This window comes from Oncorhynchus kisutch, linkage group LG11 (genome assembly GCF_002021735.2).
Source record: "Oncorhynchus kisutch isolate 150728-3 linkage group LG11, Okis_V2, whole genome shotgun sequence".
NCBI classification, from domain to species: Eukaryota; Metazoa; Chordata; class Actinopteri; order Salmoniformes; family Salmonidae; genus Oncorhynchus; species Oncorhynchus kisutch.
Genome location: NC_034184.2, coordinates 74,692,722 through 74,706,520, shown reverse-complemented (window position 1 = coordinate 74,706,520; position 13,799 = coordinate 74,692,722). Strand labels below are relative to the sequence as shown.

The 13,799-nt window shown below is 49.8% G+C and overlaps 2 protein-coding genes across 5 annotated transcripts in view; one reads left to right on the top strand and one right to left on the bottom strand.

Annotated features, from left to right (window-relative positions):
• Window positions 1-117: 117 nt before the first annotated feature.
• LOC109899260 (basic helix-loop-helix domain-containing protein USF3) lies at window positions 118-10,865 on the top strand. 4 transcript variants are annotated; one of them, XM_020494317.2, is made up of 8 exons: window positions 118-921; window positions 1,409-1,464; window positions 1,923-2,047; window positions 2,129-2,160; window positions 2,262-2,344; window positions 2,942-3,038; window positions 3,298-8,324; window positions 8,507-10,865. In XM_020494317.2, exons 3-8 carry the CDS (start codon window positions 2,004-2,006, stop codon window positions 10,250-10,252), a joined length of 7,029 nt encoding a protein of 2,342 aa, XP_020349906.1. In that variant the 5' UTR covers window positions 118-921; window positions 1,409-1,464; window positions 1,923-2,003; the 3' UTR covers window positions 10,253-10,865. The 4 variants fall into 4 exon arrangements, with proteins under 4 accessions (XP_020349906.1, XP_020349907.1, XP_031690903.1 ...); XM_031835042.1 differs by lacking the exon at window positions 118-921 and adding an exon at window positions 1,007-1,131; XM_020494318.2 differs by lacking the exon at window positions 1,409-1,464.
• A 204-nt stretch (window positions 10,866-11,069) lies between these two features.
• Window positions 11,070-13,799, bottom strand: part of LOC109899261 (brother of CDO) — a 55,342-nt gene continuing 52,612 nt past the window's right edge. The window contains exons 14-17 of the mRNA XM_020494319.2: window positions 13,070-13,281; window positions 12,824-12,912; window positions 12,541-12,704; window positions 11,070-12,391 (exon numbers count right to left, since the gene is read on the bottom strand). Of these exons, the coding sequence (XP_020349908.1) occupies window positions 12,228-12,391; window positions 12,541-12,704; window positions 12,824-12,912; window positions 13,070-13,281 (629 nt within the window). The 3' untranslated portion in view covers window positions 11,070-12,227. The remainder of the gene's footprint in view (window positions 12,392-12,540; window positions 12,705-12,823; window positions 12,913-13,069; window positions 13,282-13,799) is intronic.

The window sequence follows — 13,799 nt, the reverse complement described above, 5'->3', positions numbered from 1 at the left end:
TCCTTACTACTTGATTTTTGGGTTAGGTCGTGAGAGTTGATTGGATCCTGATTGGTTGATATGAGGGCGTTGTGGGACAACCACTCCTGCAACATACCATGACGTATTGGATATTTATTCAATCATAATTTATTGAAGTTCTTGTCTCATCATTGATTCGCTGCATGCTAACGTGCCAATTATTTGTTTAGCATAGTAACGTCGAAGGATTAGAATGAAAAGACTGGGTCAAAACATGAAAAAGTAACTAATGCTGCGCTTGGATCGTCTTTCAGTGAGAGCACGATGGTAAATGCCTTCACGGTAAACGGGACTTGCAGCCAGAGTTCAAATATCTCATATTTTTGCCGTGAGCCATATCATAATTTTCTACCGGATGTTGTTTAGCAGTGATTTGTTTACTGAAATTACCATAGCAACGCATACCATCGTGCTGGCTTACTTTTGCGGTCACCCGCTTTCTTATTTTTTAATAAATAAAAAACGCTTTCTTGTCCCGAAATGCCGACTGGTATGGCCGTTTTTGCGTCCCTCTTCTAACGCAGCATAACGACCAGCCGTCCCACTTGTAATTATTTTGGAATATTCGGTGAGGGTTGTTGACGTCGAGAGATGCTACTAGCCTCATGTCATGAATAGCCATCTCGAGACAACTCAAACTTGCCGGGGTGTCACGTGTCCTACTTATATCAGTACAATCGTAACAACATAAACATTATATTATATCAAATAAACTTCACGTGGCAAATAAGACATTCACTGTTTTGTTAAGCAAATTCGACACTGGCCTCCATTCTAAAAATAAAAAGATACGCCACCTGCTGGAGGGAAACAGATTTTCCGCAGAGTTGGGCCTCTTCCTCCTCTCTGGGAAAACCAAAGTTTTGACAGGAACTAAATTCCAAAATGGGGAAGGTACAGGTAAGTTGCTAGCTAATTAATTTAATAATTTTCCTAATTCACAAGTGATTTGACAATCAAAAGGGTGATTTGCCCATTTTTCCAGGCGGCCTTTTGATTGCATTATTTTGTTCACTAAGTAAGCTTGATGCCTAGCTAACACTGCTAGCTAGCAAGCTGGAGGGTGGGTGTTTAGATTTCCACGATATTGTTATCCCATGTACTGTGCATGTGAGTATGATTGTTGTGTTTTATTTCTGTCGTTCAAATTAATACTTCAAAAGAGGGCTTATTTTATGCGAACCTACTTTAACATCAGGATAGCAGTGCTAGTTAGCTAATGAGCTAACGTTAACTACCTAACAAGTAAGTTAGGTTCAAAATGGGGATGTTTATGGGTCAACTCACTTTGCCAACATCACGTTTGTTGTCCAAGAATAACCGCTATTGCCCGCAATATATTTCATTCAAGGCAGCATGTCAGATAATATGAATTCATTATTTTCAGGTAGCTAACTGGGATAACCGACTCGCTCAGCGTTGGACTAAGCTCATTGTTTACATGTAAGGCCACAGTATCTTTAATTCCAACGACTTGGTTATTGGCAAGGGTCTGCTTTCCGCATATCTTCCCTTCTTGTTGTGATAAATAGATGCAGCACAGTGTTATTCAGAATAAACACAGCTAACTAGTAGATGGTGATTATCACAGAATTTCAACCATATAAATGCTTAATAACAAAACTGGTGTGTGGCTCATGTCTGACCTTACAAATGAGTTGTTAACATCATGGGGCTACTTGCATTTGGGAGGACTGTTGCTGAACAGCCGTGTCTTATTCATGGGTGTGCATCTGTTACTGTTGCTGAACAGCCGTGTCTTATTCATGAGTGTGCATCTGTTACTGTTGCTGAACAGCCGTGAGTGTGCATGAGTGTGCATCTGTTACATATTTATAATCAAGTGTTTTGTCTAGTCATCATCCCTCCTCACTCCTTGGTCTCTTATGTTTGGGTTGCAGGTCGGCCAGGGAAGGGATTTGATGGTAGGCCTGCAAGCGGGGTGACCAGTGCCTGTTATACAGGCAGTAGAGTAGGCCAGGATGCCAGAGATGACAGAGAACCAGACTCCTGGCCATAAACCACGGTAAGGGCAAATCAATTCTCCTGCATTTAAGTTTTCAGGCACACAACATTGTCTAGCCTCTTTATCCATTTTCTCTTTCAGAAAGAAGAAAAACAAGGAATCTCACAATGCAGGTGAAATATTGTTGTTGTAGTTTGGCCTTTCCTGTCATTTCGCAGCATTTCCTGGGAGTGACTCACTAAGTTTTTGTTTGTTTTGTTTGGTTGTTCTTAAGTTGAGAGACAGCGAAAAGAGAAGATCAATGCTGGAATTAACCGTATTGGGGACCTTCTACCATGTTCCCAGGCACTGAAGCAGGTAACACAGGCTACGTTTAGACAGGCAGCCCAATTCTGATATTTTCATTAATTGGTCCATTGCCCAATCAGATCAGCTATTAAAAATCCTGAGCTTTGCAGCGGTCTAAGGCACTGCATCGCAGTGCTAGAGGCGTCACTACAGACCCCGGTTCGATCCTGAGTTGTATCACAACCGGCCGTGATCAGGAGTCCCATAGGGCAGCGCACAATTAGCCCATCATCATTAGGGTTAGGGAAAGGTTTGGACGTGGGAGGCCGTCATTGTAAATAAGAACAAATTCTTAACTGACTTCCCTAGTTAAATAAAGGTTAAAAAAATAAAAGATCTGATCTGAAAAGATCTTATGTGATTGGTCAAAAGACCAATTAGTGCAAAACAGATCATAATTGACCTGTCTGTGTAAACACAGCCACACACACACTCCTTTGTGTGTTTTTGCACCGAACCATAGAACTTACGGGCTCGGTTCTTTTCTCAAGGTGTGATATTTATCCTTTGGTCTGAGGCTGTAGCTCCTGTTGATATCCTGCTGTATGCGTTTGTCTTGTGTTAGTCTCCATGTAAATCCCATGCTGACATCCCCTTCGTCTTTAGAGTAAGAACATGATCCTTGACCAGGCCTACCTTTACATAAGTGAGCTGCAGAAACAAAATGACGCCATGCTTCTCGAAGGGGGAGAACGAGTACAAGGTGTGTGCTTCACAATAAGTATGGTGTGACAGTGCATTTTCCAATTTGTTTGCTTGCATTTTACAGTGTTTGAGCGTACACGTCTAGTTGTGCCAGTCTGTCTACATACAGTGTTTGAATCTACCTGTGTGAGGTACTGATAATATATGCCATTTGGTAGATGCTTTTATCCGAAGCTGTTTTTGCATACATTTAACATACAGGTGTTTGAGAGTCTGTGTTGACGACCACTCATCCTTGTTGTCTCCAATCCCTGCAGTTGAGGAGATCCGGCGGCTGCGGCATCAGCTGGACGAGCTGCGGAGAGAGAGCGGCCATTACATTGAGTTGCTCAAAGCCCACGACATCAACTTCCTGGACGACCCCACCGTCCACTGGAAGGGAAAGCTGCGCTGTGCAAAGGTCGCCAAAGTAACGCCCACTCACCAGCTCCCCAAAGGAATTATTGTCTACTCCAATGGGAATGTGATATGCCCAGCAGGGAAGGAACCTAGTCCAGCTTCCGATCTGGGGAAGCAACCAGCCATGGCTGGGATTGTTCAGTCGTCTTGTGACATCACAGCAGGGGTTAGGGTGAACGTGGCTCTTCAGCACGTCAGTGTCCCTTCCTCTGCCCCTCCGCTCCTCCCTAAGGCAACCCTAGCCCCCATAGTGTCTACACCTGGCATGAAGCTGGTGGAACAGTGTGTAGAAGAGGTACCTTTAGCCCCCAAACTACCCCCCTCTGTGTCCTACATCACCCTCCAGGGTATCTGCCCACTCCCCACGGTCACTGCAGCCTTGCCCCAGCCTGCCACCCCAGCCCCTAGTCTCCCCATTGCAGCCAGTTTGGCCACCCCACTCTCGCTCCATTCTGTCCCCAGCTTTACAGCCCTTCCCCAGGTCATAACCACCCAGAACGCTGCCATCAGGACTATGAGCTATACGACTATCAACAGCAGCCCAACCGTCCTCGGGGCCAGTGCAGCAGGGAGCACACAGACCACCTGGACTACCTTACAGCTGGCTGGGAACACAGTGCAACCTGTCTGCCAGTCACTCCCCACCCCAGAGACTAGCACCTCTGGGCAGCAGAGTATCCAACAGATTGTGGGCACTAAACTATCAGTTCAACCCATTCATATTCAAATGAGGCCACAGGTAACCATACAGCCCCAGGAACCCATCACTGCCCATATCCAAGCCCAGCCTTCCATCCAGAGGACACCCCAGCTACGGCCAGCTATCCTGGCCCAGCACCAGCCCCATCCAGTCATGGCTTCCCAGCCACACTGTACTGTCCTCCCTCAGTCAGCCATCATGCCCCAGCCTGCTGTGGTAGCCCACTCAACTATGATATCACGACCTCAACCTGCTGTACAACAACAGGCAACAGTCCCCTCCCATCCACAGACTGTCCTCATGACTCAACCCCAACCAGCTATGCTTCCTCAGGTCCAGGCTCAAGCCCACCCCCAGGCAGCTGTTAGGCCCCTCCTCCAGACCATGCAGGTATTGCAAATGAACCCTACTGGGACAGCAATTGCTGGGGTAACGACTCCCCAGAACACTAACAACCCGAGTGTTGTCATCCTACAGCAGGCCAATCCCTGCTCAGCCCAGTCGGTTGTCAGTGACGACTTAACCAATCAGACGCCTTGTCAGCACATCGTCATCATCCAGGCCTCCAATCAGCCTCCACCTGCACCTCCTCAGAACCCTCAGGTTGGCATGGTGCCCGCAGCAGCACCCAATCAGATTGTCGCTACCAGCTCCACAACTTCCACCACTGGGCAACAGATCGTTGGGGGTAAACAGTTGGTTCACATTCTACCACGTCCCGTCCCTCAAACCCAGACACCCCAAGCCCCCCCGGTTCCCCCGAACCCTCAGACCATCACTGTGAACGGGCAGGTGTTTGCCTTGCAGCCCATGAAGACCTCTGAAAAGTCAGGCTGTAAGGGTGGCCAGAGCAGTCTCCAGCTGATCCAGCCCAGCACCGCTGAGGAGCACATCAGCACCGCTAAGGAGCCCACCACCAACATGCACACCCTGGGAGCCCTCAGCAGCCTCAACCAGAGCATCTCACAGGGCATGCCGTCATGCATCTCCACCCAGAGTAACGTCCAGCAAACCCTAGCCTCACCATCCTACTCTATAGTGCCACAGCAGAAGCCATCTTCTGTCCCCATTTTAGCAGCTCCACACAGTTCCCCCGTCAGGCAGATCCAGATCCCCAGTGTGACTCCACACAGACCAGGGCTGGCGATGGGTACAGGGAAGGCCTTGTGGAGTCAGCCTGAAACAGCCTCAGTGCCCAGACCTAAGAGGGCCATCACCAAGAGGACCAAGTTAGTGAGTAAGAATGAGCCCAAACAGGGACGGCCTGTCACCATCTCAGCGAAGCCAGTGGCTTTAACAGGGGACCGTCTGGAACAAGAGGTCACTGTGCCTCAGGGAATCCCATCCTCTGTTGCTGTGACAGTTCAGCCAAAGCCACTCCCTGTCAGCACTACAGCTAACACACCCACAGTTAGTAGTAGTGCGGCTTCAACACAGACCAGACCTGTTGAGCTTAGTATCAACTCTACACTGTCCTCTCCTGAAAGTAATAGTGTGACTACTAGTTCATATAGTGGACCAACTGTCTCCAGTGAATGCACCACACAGAGTAAAACCTCTGAGACAAGTGTCACTCCGTGTACAGCAGCAGTTAGTAGTAGTAGTATTTTTAGCTCCACACAGAGTGAACTCATTATCACTAGTGTTGTGAGTCTAGCTACTGTCACTTCTGCAGCAGATAAGCCTACAGTCACTTCTACTGTTTCTTCTCAGAGTAAACAACCTGCGGTCACCGTTAGTGACAGGTCCACTCACCTCAGACCTACAGTCACTTCTACTGTTTCTTCTCAGAGTAAACAACCTGCGGTCGCCGTTATTGACAGGTCCACTCACCTCAGACCTACAGTCACTTCTACTGTTTCTTCTCAGAGTAAACAACCTGCGGTCGCCGTTAGTGACAGGTCCACTCACCTCAGACCTACAGTCACACAGAACAGACAGCCGGTCACTACTATCAGCACTGTGCAAACTAGATCAGCTATCACTAATGGCAGTTCTAGACAGAGCAGATCTACTGGTGCCTGTTCCACAGAGACTAGATCTAGGTCTACGGGTGTGATGTCTTCAGCAGCATGTCAACCCTCAGTCAGCACTGTAAACTCAATAGGAAATAGACCAGTGGTGTCTCTCCAGTCTGCTCAGCTCACTTCGTCATCACAGGGTCAGACCAAGCCAGCCAACAGCCAGGAGTCTCAGCCTACAACCCAGACCCAGTCCCAGCCTGTGGCTTCTCCTTCGGGCCCCTCCACTCCAACCCCCTGTTCTGGCGCCCTGTCTTTTGCCTCACCCTCTGTAACAGTCCCCATGACCATGCCATCAGAATACAGGAAATGGCTCCCCTATAACAGACCATCCACCCAGCAAATGACCATGCCCACTTCCACACCATCCCATCCTGCTGAGCTCAAAGTGACAGCGGTGTCAGGCAGGGAGAAGGAACCTCAGGCAGAGGGCCACCCCAGCGCAGCGATGGAGAAAGCGAGCGTGAGGAGTGATGCTGCTCCCTCTAGAATGGACTACACTCTCCCACAGCAGGTGTACGTGCTAGACCACGAACCCTTGGATCAGCCTCCGGCTCCTAATAGACAGACTGACTCGCTCATGTCTGGTGGCGCAGGTGGTGGAAGGGGCTTCTCTGTGGCGTCTATGCTTCCCACAGGCCACAGTGTCAGTTCCTCGCCAGGTCATTTTGGATCGTTTACTTTTGCCAGCGAGCAGACTGATATCCTGGCTATGTTGGAGCAGGACAGTCCTGGGAGGAGGGTGGGGGGCTGCACCGTGGACAACTCCACCTCAACAAACACCCCAACACCTGCATGGGAACCCAACTCCAAGTCCCAGCAAGCCTCCAACAGAAAAGAGAGGAGTGCTGGACAACAGACAAAGCTCACCAAACAGATGGAGACTCCAGTGGCTAAACAGGTGTCTGTTAGGGTCCAGGCTGGAGATCAGACATCCGCAGTCAGACATCCACAGAACATCTCCTTCTCCCAGTCCCACTCTCACCCCCAGAGCCAGGCCCAGTCTGGTACTTCCAGCACCCTCAGCGTCAACAACCTGATCCGGCCCAGCTCCAGCCAGCAGCAGGCCTACCCAGGCTCCCTCAGTCTGGCTGGGCAGCTGGGCTCAGTCCCATCCCCTGTAGGGAACTCAGCCCATGTTTCCCAAACCTCCACCCCTGTCCTTCCTCCCTTCTCAGGCTCAGTCCAGCTGAACGAGTACGCCCCCCTGATGAGGCCCCAGGTGGGGGTGGGTGAGCCGCGACACATCAAGGACTTGTCCAAGAGGCCAGCCCAGGATGATGTGATACTGTCCAGCAGTAACAAGCGACAGAAGACCTGCTCGTCGGCCTCTAACGTGGGCCACATGGAGGTCAAACCCCTGGACCACAGCCAGATGATGGTACCCCAGCTACCCCCTACCACCTCATCCATCATGACCAGGATCAACCCAGACGGAGTGGGTACCCTGTTCTCGGGCAACACCTTCATGAGTACAATGCTCCGACCCACCGAGAGCCACTGCACCCCCCAGCTGCCCACACAGGAACACAACCAACCAGGTGTGCTCCAGCTGCCCCATGGCCACCCCCAGCATGGTGCACCCCAGCCAGGCCAACACCTCGGGGGCAACCCCTACCTGAAGCAGCAGCAGCAACAACAACAACAACAACAACAGGAGCACCAGGGGCACCACCTGTACCAGCTCCAGCATCACCTGACCCAGCCTGACCCTGCACACCTCCACAGCCTCCACCAGAGGGCGCTTCAGCAGGTCCAGAAGAAGCGGGGGCTGGTTGGAGGGGGTCAGAAACAACACCACCAGGAGAAGGGAGGAGTTCAGCAGCACCAGCATCAACAGTCACAACAATCACATCAACAACAACCTCAAACACACCAGCAGCACCAGCAACAGTCGCAGCAGCACCAGCAACAGTCACAACAACAGCACCAACAGCAAACACAACAGCACCAACCACAAGCCCTGTCACAGCAGCAACATCTGCAACAACACCCTCAACAGCAGCACCAGCAGCAGAGCTCCCACTCCAGACACCAGCACCTCCAGCAGCAACAGATCCAGCACTTTGGGTCGCAGCACCAGGAGAAGAGCTGTGAGGCCCAGCCAGGACCAGCGGGACCCAGAGGTCACCACAGCAGCCACCTGGCCCAGGAACACCTCAAGGTACAGGAACTACTGAGGCTGTGTTGAATACATAATGATAATGATTTTATTATCTTGTTTTGTGGCTCTGAGTATACATTAAAAACATGTGCACGCCCTCCATTAGGATGATTTACAATAAAGTCTGTTTTCTGTATGTTTTTATCCATTATTTTCTTCTCTCCTCTTTCCCCTCCCTTCAGTCTGATCAGGACCACAGCACCATGCAGAGGCTGATGAGCTCTAGAAACCTGGAGCAGCACCTGACCTCCCAGCCCAGCAACCCTGCCTCCCAGCCCTCCGACCTGGGCTGTGCTCCCCCACGCCAGGATCACCACCGCGTCTCCAGCTACTCTGCAGAGGCCCTCATTGGGAAGGGCTCGTCTAGTGATGAGCAGCAGCGCATGGTGCTCCATCTGCAGGCCACCCGCGGTACTACACAGGAACAGCCAGACCTACGGGGATACCTGGACACACCCAGAGTGAAGGGCAATGTCACACACAACCCTCAGAGCCGGCTGCCCCCAGACCACCCAGGTTCTGCAGACGTCCAGAGGGTCTCTGAGTGTCCTCCGTTTAAAACAATGGCCGGTGCTGAAGGGGGGCATCAGCTGGGGGGCTTTGAGGACATGACACCTAAATCAGGTCCCTCCTCTCAGAGAGGCCAGCAGGGGGGTTTCAGGATGAACGCGGGGCCTCCAGGGGATGGGCGAACCCGTGGGGGGTACAGTGGACCCCATCCTGGGACGCAGGGGGTGCAGATTGGTGCTCCAGGTCTTACTCGGGACCAGGAGGGGTGTCATCAGAGTTTTATGCAGAGTCTCCTGGAGCAGACCGACCACCAGAGGGCAGTCCAGTGCTGTCCTCCGGTCAGTATGGAGTACGGCTGTGTGTCTGGCAGCTCTTCAGGGGACATGCAGGCTAAAGCATCCAGCCCCAGTGTTCCTCCCACTCAGAAGGCCTCAGCTATGAGGCTTGGGGAGGGCAACAAGGGCCACATTCCTCATGGTAGTGGGAACATGGGCACCCACCCAGGGGTACGGACAGGCCTCCCCCACCCCCTTACCCCACACAACAGCTCTGAGCCAGGCCGCACCACAGCCTCCTCCAGACCGCCCACCGCAGTCAGCCAGCGCTCCCGCCACATCACCCAGGAGGCCCAGAGCGTGAAGCTGAGGCCTGGAGAGCGACCGCGGTCAGGCAGCCTGAGACCTGGGAACCCCTTTGAGCCTGACGTCCACCTGCTGGGTCGACCACAGTCTGGGAGTGAAGGGCGGCGCAGCAGTATCGTTCGCTTTATGGCAGACAGTGCCCAGGTCTCCGGGGACAACAACCAACACCTGGTGCCTGACCAACACCTGGCCCAGAACTTTGGCTTCTCCTTCATGCCGGATGGAGGACTGAACCTCCCTCCTATCAACGCCAATTCTACTTTCATCCCCCCTGTTAGCCAGACCAACTCCTCCCGCCCCTCGTCCCTGCTCCCCGTAGAGCCGCAGAACACCTTACCCTCCTTCTACCCCTCCTACCCCCCTGCCGCCCACCCCAGCCTGGCCAGCGACATCCCCATCCAGTACTTCTCCAACCAGATGTTCACCAGCCCCGGCGCCGACAAGAGCAGTTCTGCCCCCCTCAACAACCGCTTCGGCTCCATCCTGTCTCCCCCGCGCTCCGTAGGGTTCGCCCAGGCAACCTTCCCCCTACTCTCAGACATGCCCCCTATGCCCATCAGCAACTCCTCTGGCATCACCCCACACCTGTCCAACTTCAGTCTCACTTCACTGTTCCCTGAGATCGCCACGGCGATGCAGCCTGATGGTTCTGCCATGCCAATGTCCCCTTTGCTGTCGCTCTCCAACAATCCCTCTGCAGACTCAGGCAAGCAGCCCAACCGCCTCGCCCACAACATCAGCCATATCCTGGGGCATGATGGGAGCTCTGCCGTGTAGGTGAGGGGACTTAAGGTGTTGTCGTGCCAACGTGGCAGTCAGGAATGTTCTGATTCCATTTCAGATGAAACATTTATTGAGTTGTATTACGTGAAGTAATGCCATGGCCAATTGAATTGACAGGATTTCAACTGTTCTGTTTGGATTAAAGTGGGTGGAAGGGCTGGTGATCTTTTCTGTTGGTCAGCTGAATGGTTTTTATCATATTATTATTTATGGTTAGTGTTATACTTTAACTTCCTGGCAGTTCTATCGATACCCTAACATGGCAGTGGGTGCCCTAGTTACTGAAGTCATAGCGTTTCACTGATCAGGCACTCCTATGGCTCTAGGATGGTGGAAATGAAGCTCCTAAACCATATGGTTTGCAAATAGGTCTGACGTGACGACTTATCTGCTAGTAAAATGATATGAAGAGTTTTGTAATTTCATTGACTAACTTCTAAAAGAGGATCCATTTGAAAAACGTGCACAAAATTCTCAAACTTAAATGTACTAACTTAAAATCAGGGTGTACAGTACAGAATATGAGATGTTTTGTAAATAAGTTTCTTATGATAATTGTTAGTTTGATATGTGTGTATCTGTAAATAAATAAAGTTGATTAACATTTTTTTATTGATTAGAACTTTGTCTGTAAATGTCCAGTTGTCATCAGTTTCCCTCCCTAATCAGTCACAGTACTGTAGGGGCCTTCAGTTGGGTGAAGGACAAATCAAGTGAGGGATGAATCTGAAATGGAATCTTTGATTACACCTCATTTCAATTCCGTGCAAACCATTTAACAGGGTTAAAATGAAACGCAAAAACAACCAAGGAAATGTCATTATTAGCTTTATTTACATGCAATAGTGCTTCTGCCTGTATAACCACGATGTCTACACACATAAAGATGGCTTATAGATTCAGGAACTCCTTCATTTTCATCTCAGACGCCTCGTGGGGAAGGCTAATACTGATGCACCTAGTTGTGAGGGAAGAATAATACTGACACACCAGTCAGATTCCCTCACAAGGCACAGTCGTTTGGAGTAGTGGCCAGCATAAACACTGTCATTTCTGTCTAGAATAAAATGGAGCAGATTAAACTTCCAGAATCTTTCCCATTCAGCGATAAGGGAAGAAAATCATGCTCCCAAAAATAAATAACTATACAATATATAAATCTCTCTGTACTGTAAAAAGAACAAAAGGCAGATTGCTTTGAAGTTGCATACGTTCGTTAATACTTTGTTAATTATGAAAAATGCATAATATTTCTCAGTTATTTCTATACGAAACGGAAGACGTTGAGAATCGCACCCCTATGACAACACAGAACAGGATGGAACTGGGAGTATATACACAACACTGCATCACAACATACATGAGGGTTACACAACATACACATTGGGTTGTGTCCAATGTGCATTATCATTGAGCATATTCAGGTAGTACCTCGTCGAAATGCTTGCTCTCTATTCGCCTCAACCGAGCAGCACAACCTTGTCCGTTGGTCTCTTATTTCCAGCCGAGGATAGTATAATAACCAGATGTCTGAGTTGTGGAAAATGTGAATTCTACAGGGAATGACTGAGGAGACTGGTAGATGTGCTGCTGATGCCTAGTCAGAGACAGTGGAATGACACTTCTCTCCATCCTCTAGTATCTCATCCACATTCTATTGAAGATTTCATTTGTTACTTAAATCGGCACCAGGATTGGGATCACATTCAAGAAATGCAGACATATATACCAACAGAGATCTGTCTTTATAACACAGAGTAGGATTACAGCGTGATAACAGGAACTCCCTTTGTCCTGGTTGTAGCGACAGGACCCACAGAGAAGTGTCTTTCAATATGAACATATCCTTGTACACAGCATAAAACAACGTTTTTCTATGTACAAAAGCATAAATATATAAATATCTGTGATACAAAAATAAATACTTTTTGTTTTCTGTTTTTCTGATAGTGTTCTTTCAAGCGTCCGTTTAATCTGACGTCCCTTGTTCTACCAGCAGTGTTTCACTCTGGAGGGTGTTCACTTCCTGGAGTGGAAGTGCATCTTGGGATTCTGGTGTTGTAGCTGCTGAGGTTGTCGCCTTGGAGTTCTCCTCCTCCAGTGATAGCAGAGGAGAGGGAGAGCAGGGTGGGTCTACACAGACAGATGGGAGTAAAATACATGTTTATATAAAATGGTCATTTGAAATCTGCAGTGGGTATAACACACATTCATAGCTCCTTAAGCATGAGGTAAATGCATAAGTTGCATAATGTTAAAGTTTTGTGAGAACGGACTTGTACCTTGATTGATGGCATTCTCCTTTATGATATCCCCATTGTAAAAACGGGCGTTCCCCGTCAGGTCCTGACTGCTGATTGGCTGTTCTGAGGTGTTGAGTAGCTGGGGGGTGGAGTCATCGGGCAGAAAGCAGTGATCTTCTCCGTCCCCATGATGCTCAGGCTCACTGAGAGGAGGGACATGTTTGGGTGAGAATGCTTCTATACACACACGTGTACATACACACACAGAGACGGACCGACTGACTGAAATTGAGGATGTGAGAACAGTACATCCTGTACATACCTGTTAGAGTAGTGGTAGACTGGGACGTGTCCGTTTGACATGGTCTGTGCTAGTAGCGTGCCACACTCCATATCATACTGCACATCCTCCTGCAACAGGAACAAGAGACATCAGTTAGACTTCTGTTATTCATGAAAAACAATGTGCCCAAAACTGATATGCTCCCAACAGGGATTTATCGGTGAGAAGCACAAGACACAAACTTGGCGAGCTTAGGTTCCCAATGAGGATGGAACTCAGTCTGACCTGATGTAGTCCTGGCAGGCAGTGTGTGGGCCGATGGTGTTTCCCGTTGGAGGTGTACAGTCCGATGGGTGGGTAGACGGCGTGCGGTGGGGGCAAGTGGGGGTCCAGGGGGCAATGCCCGACCAGTGCCAGGCCCTGCAGGGGCACCATGGTGTACTGGCAGGAGGAGACGGGGGACGCCACAGCTGGGAAACACAGGTCTGACATTTCCTCTGGAGGGGAGAAAACACAAGCACCGTTGTTAGACATGGAAGGACTTCCAGGGCTGATATATCAAGGGATTAGTCCATTCAAAATGGCGTGATTGGTCAGTTACATTTTAGTCATTTAGTAGATGCTCTTCTCCAGAGTGCATTCATCTTAAGATGGCTTCAATACATCTGACAAACACATATTACAGTCAGTACATTTTTACTCAATAAAGTAGCTATCATCAAAGTCATAAAGGGGAGGAGAATTATACTTTTTTGTACTTTTACCCCCAATTGGTAGTTACAGTCTTGTCCCATTGCTGCAACTCCCCTACGGACTCGGGAGAGGCAAAGGTCAAGAGCCATCTGACCAAGTCGCACTGCTTCTTGACACACTGCTCGGAAGCCAGCCAAATCATGTGTCAGAGAAAACACTGTCCAACTGGTGACCAAAGTCACCTTGCAGGTGCCCAGCCCGTCACAAGGAGTCGCTAGCCAAACCCTCCCACAACCGCGACGACGCTGGGCCAAATGTGCGC

Excerpts from the sequence above, each read along its gene's own strand:
- LOC109899260 (XM_020494318.2), top strand. The coding sequence starts at position 2,004 with ATGCCAGAGATGACAGAGAACCAGACTCCTGGCCATAAACCACG. Across the intron at positions 2,048-2,128 it reads ACTCCTGGCCATAAACCACG|AAAGAAGAAAAACAAGGAAT; the intron begins GTAAGGGCAAAT and ends TTTCTCTTTCAG. Across the intron at positions 2,161-2,261 it reads CAAGGAATCTCACAATGCAG|TTGAGAGACAGCGAAAAGAG; the intron begins GTGAAATATTGT and ends GTTGTTCTTAAG.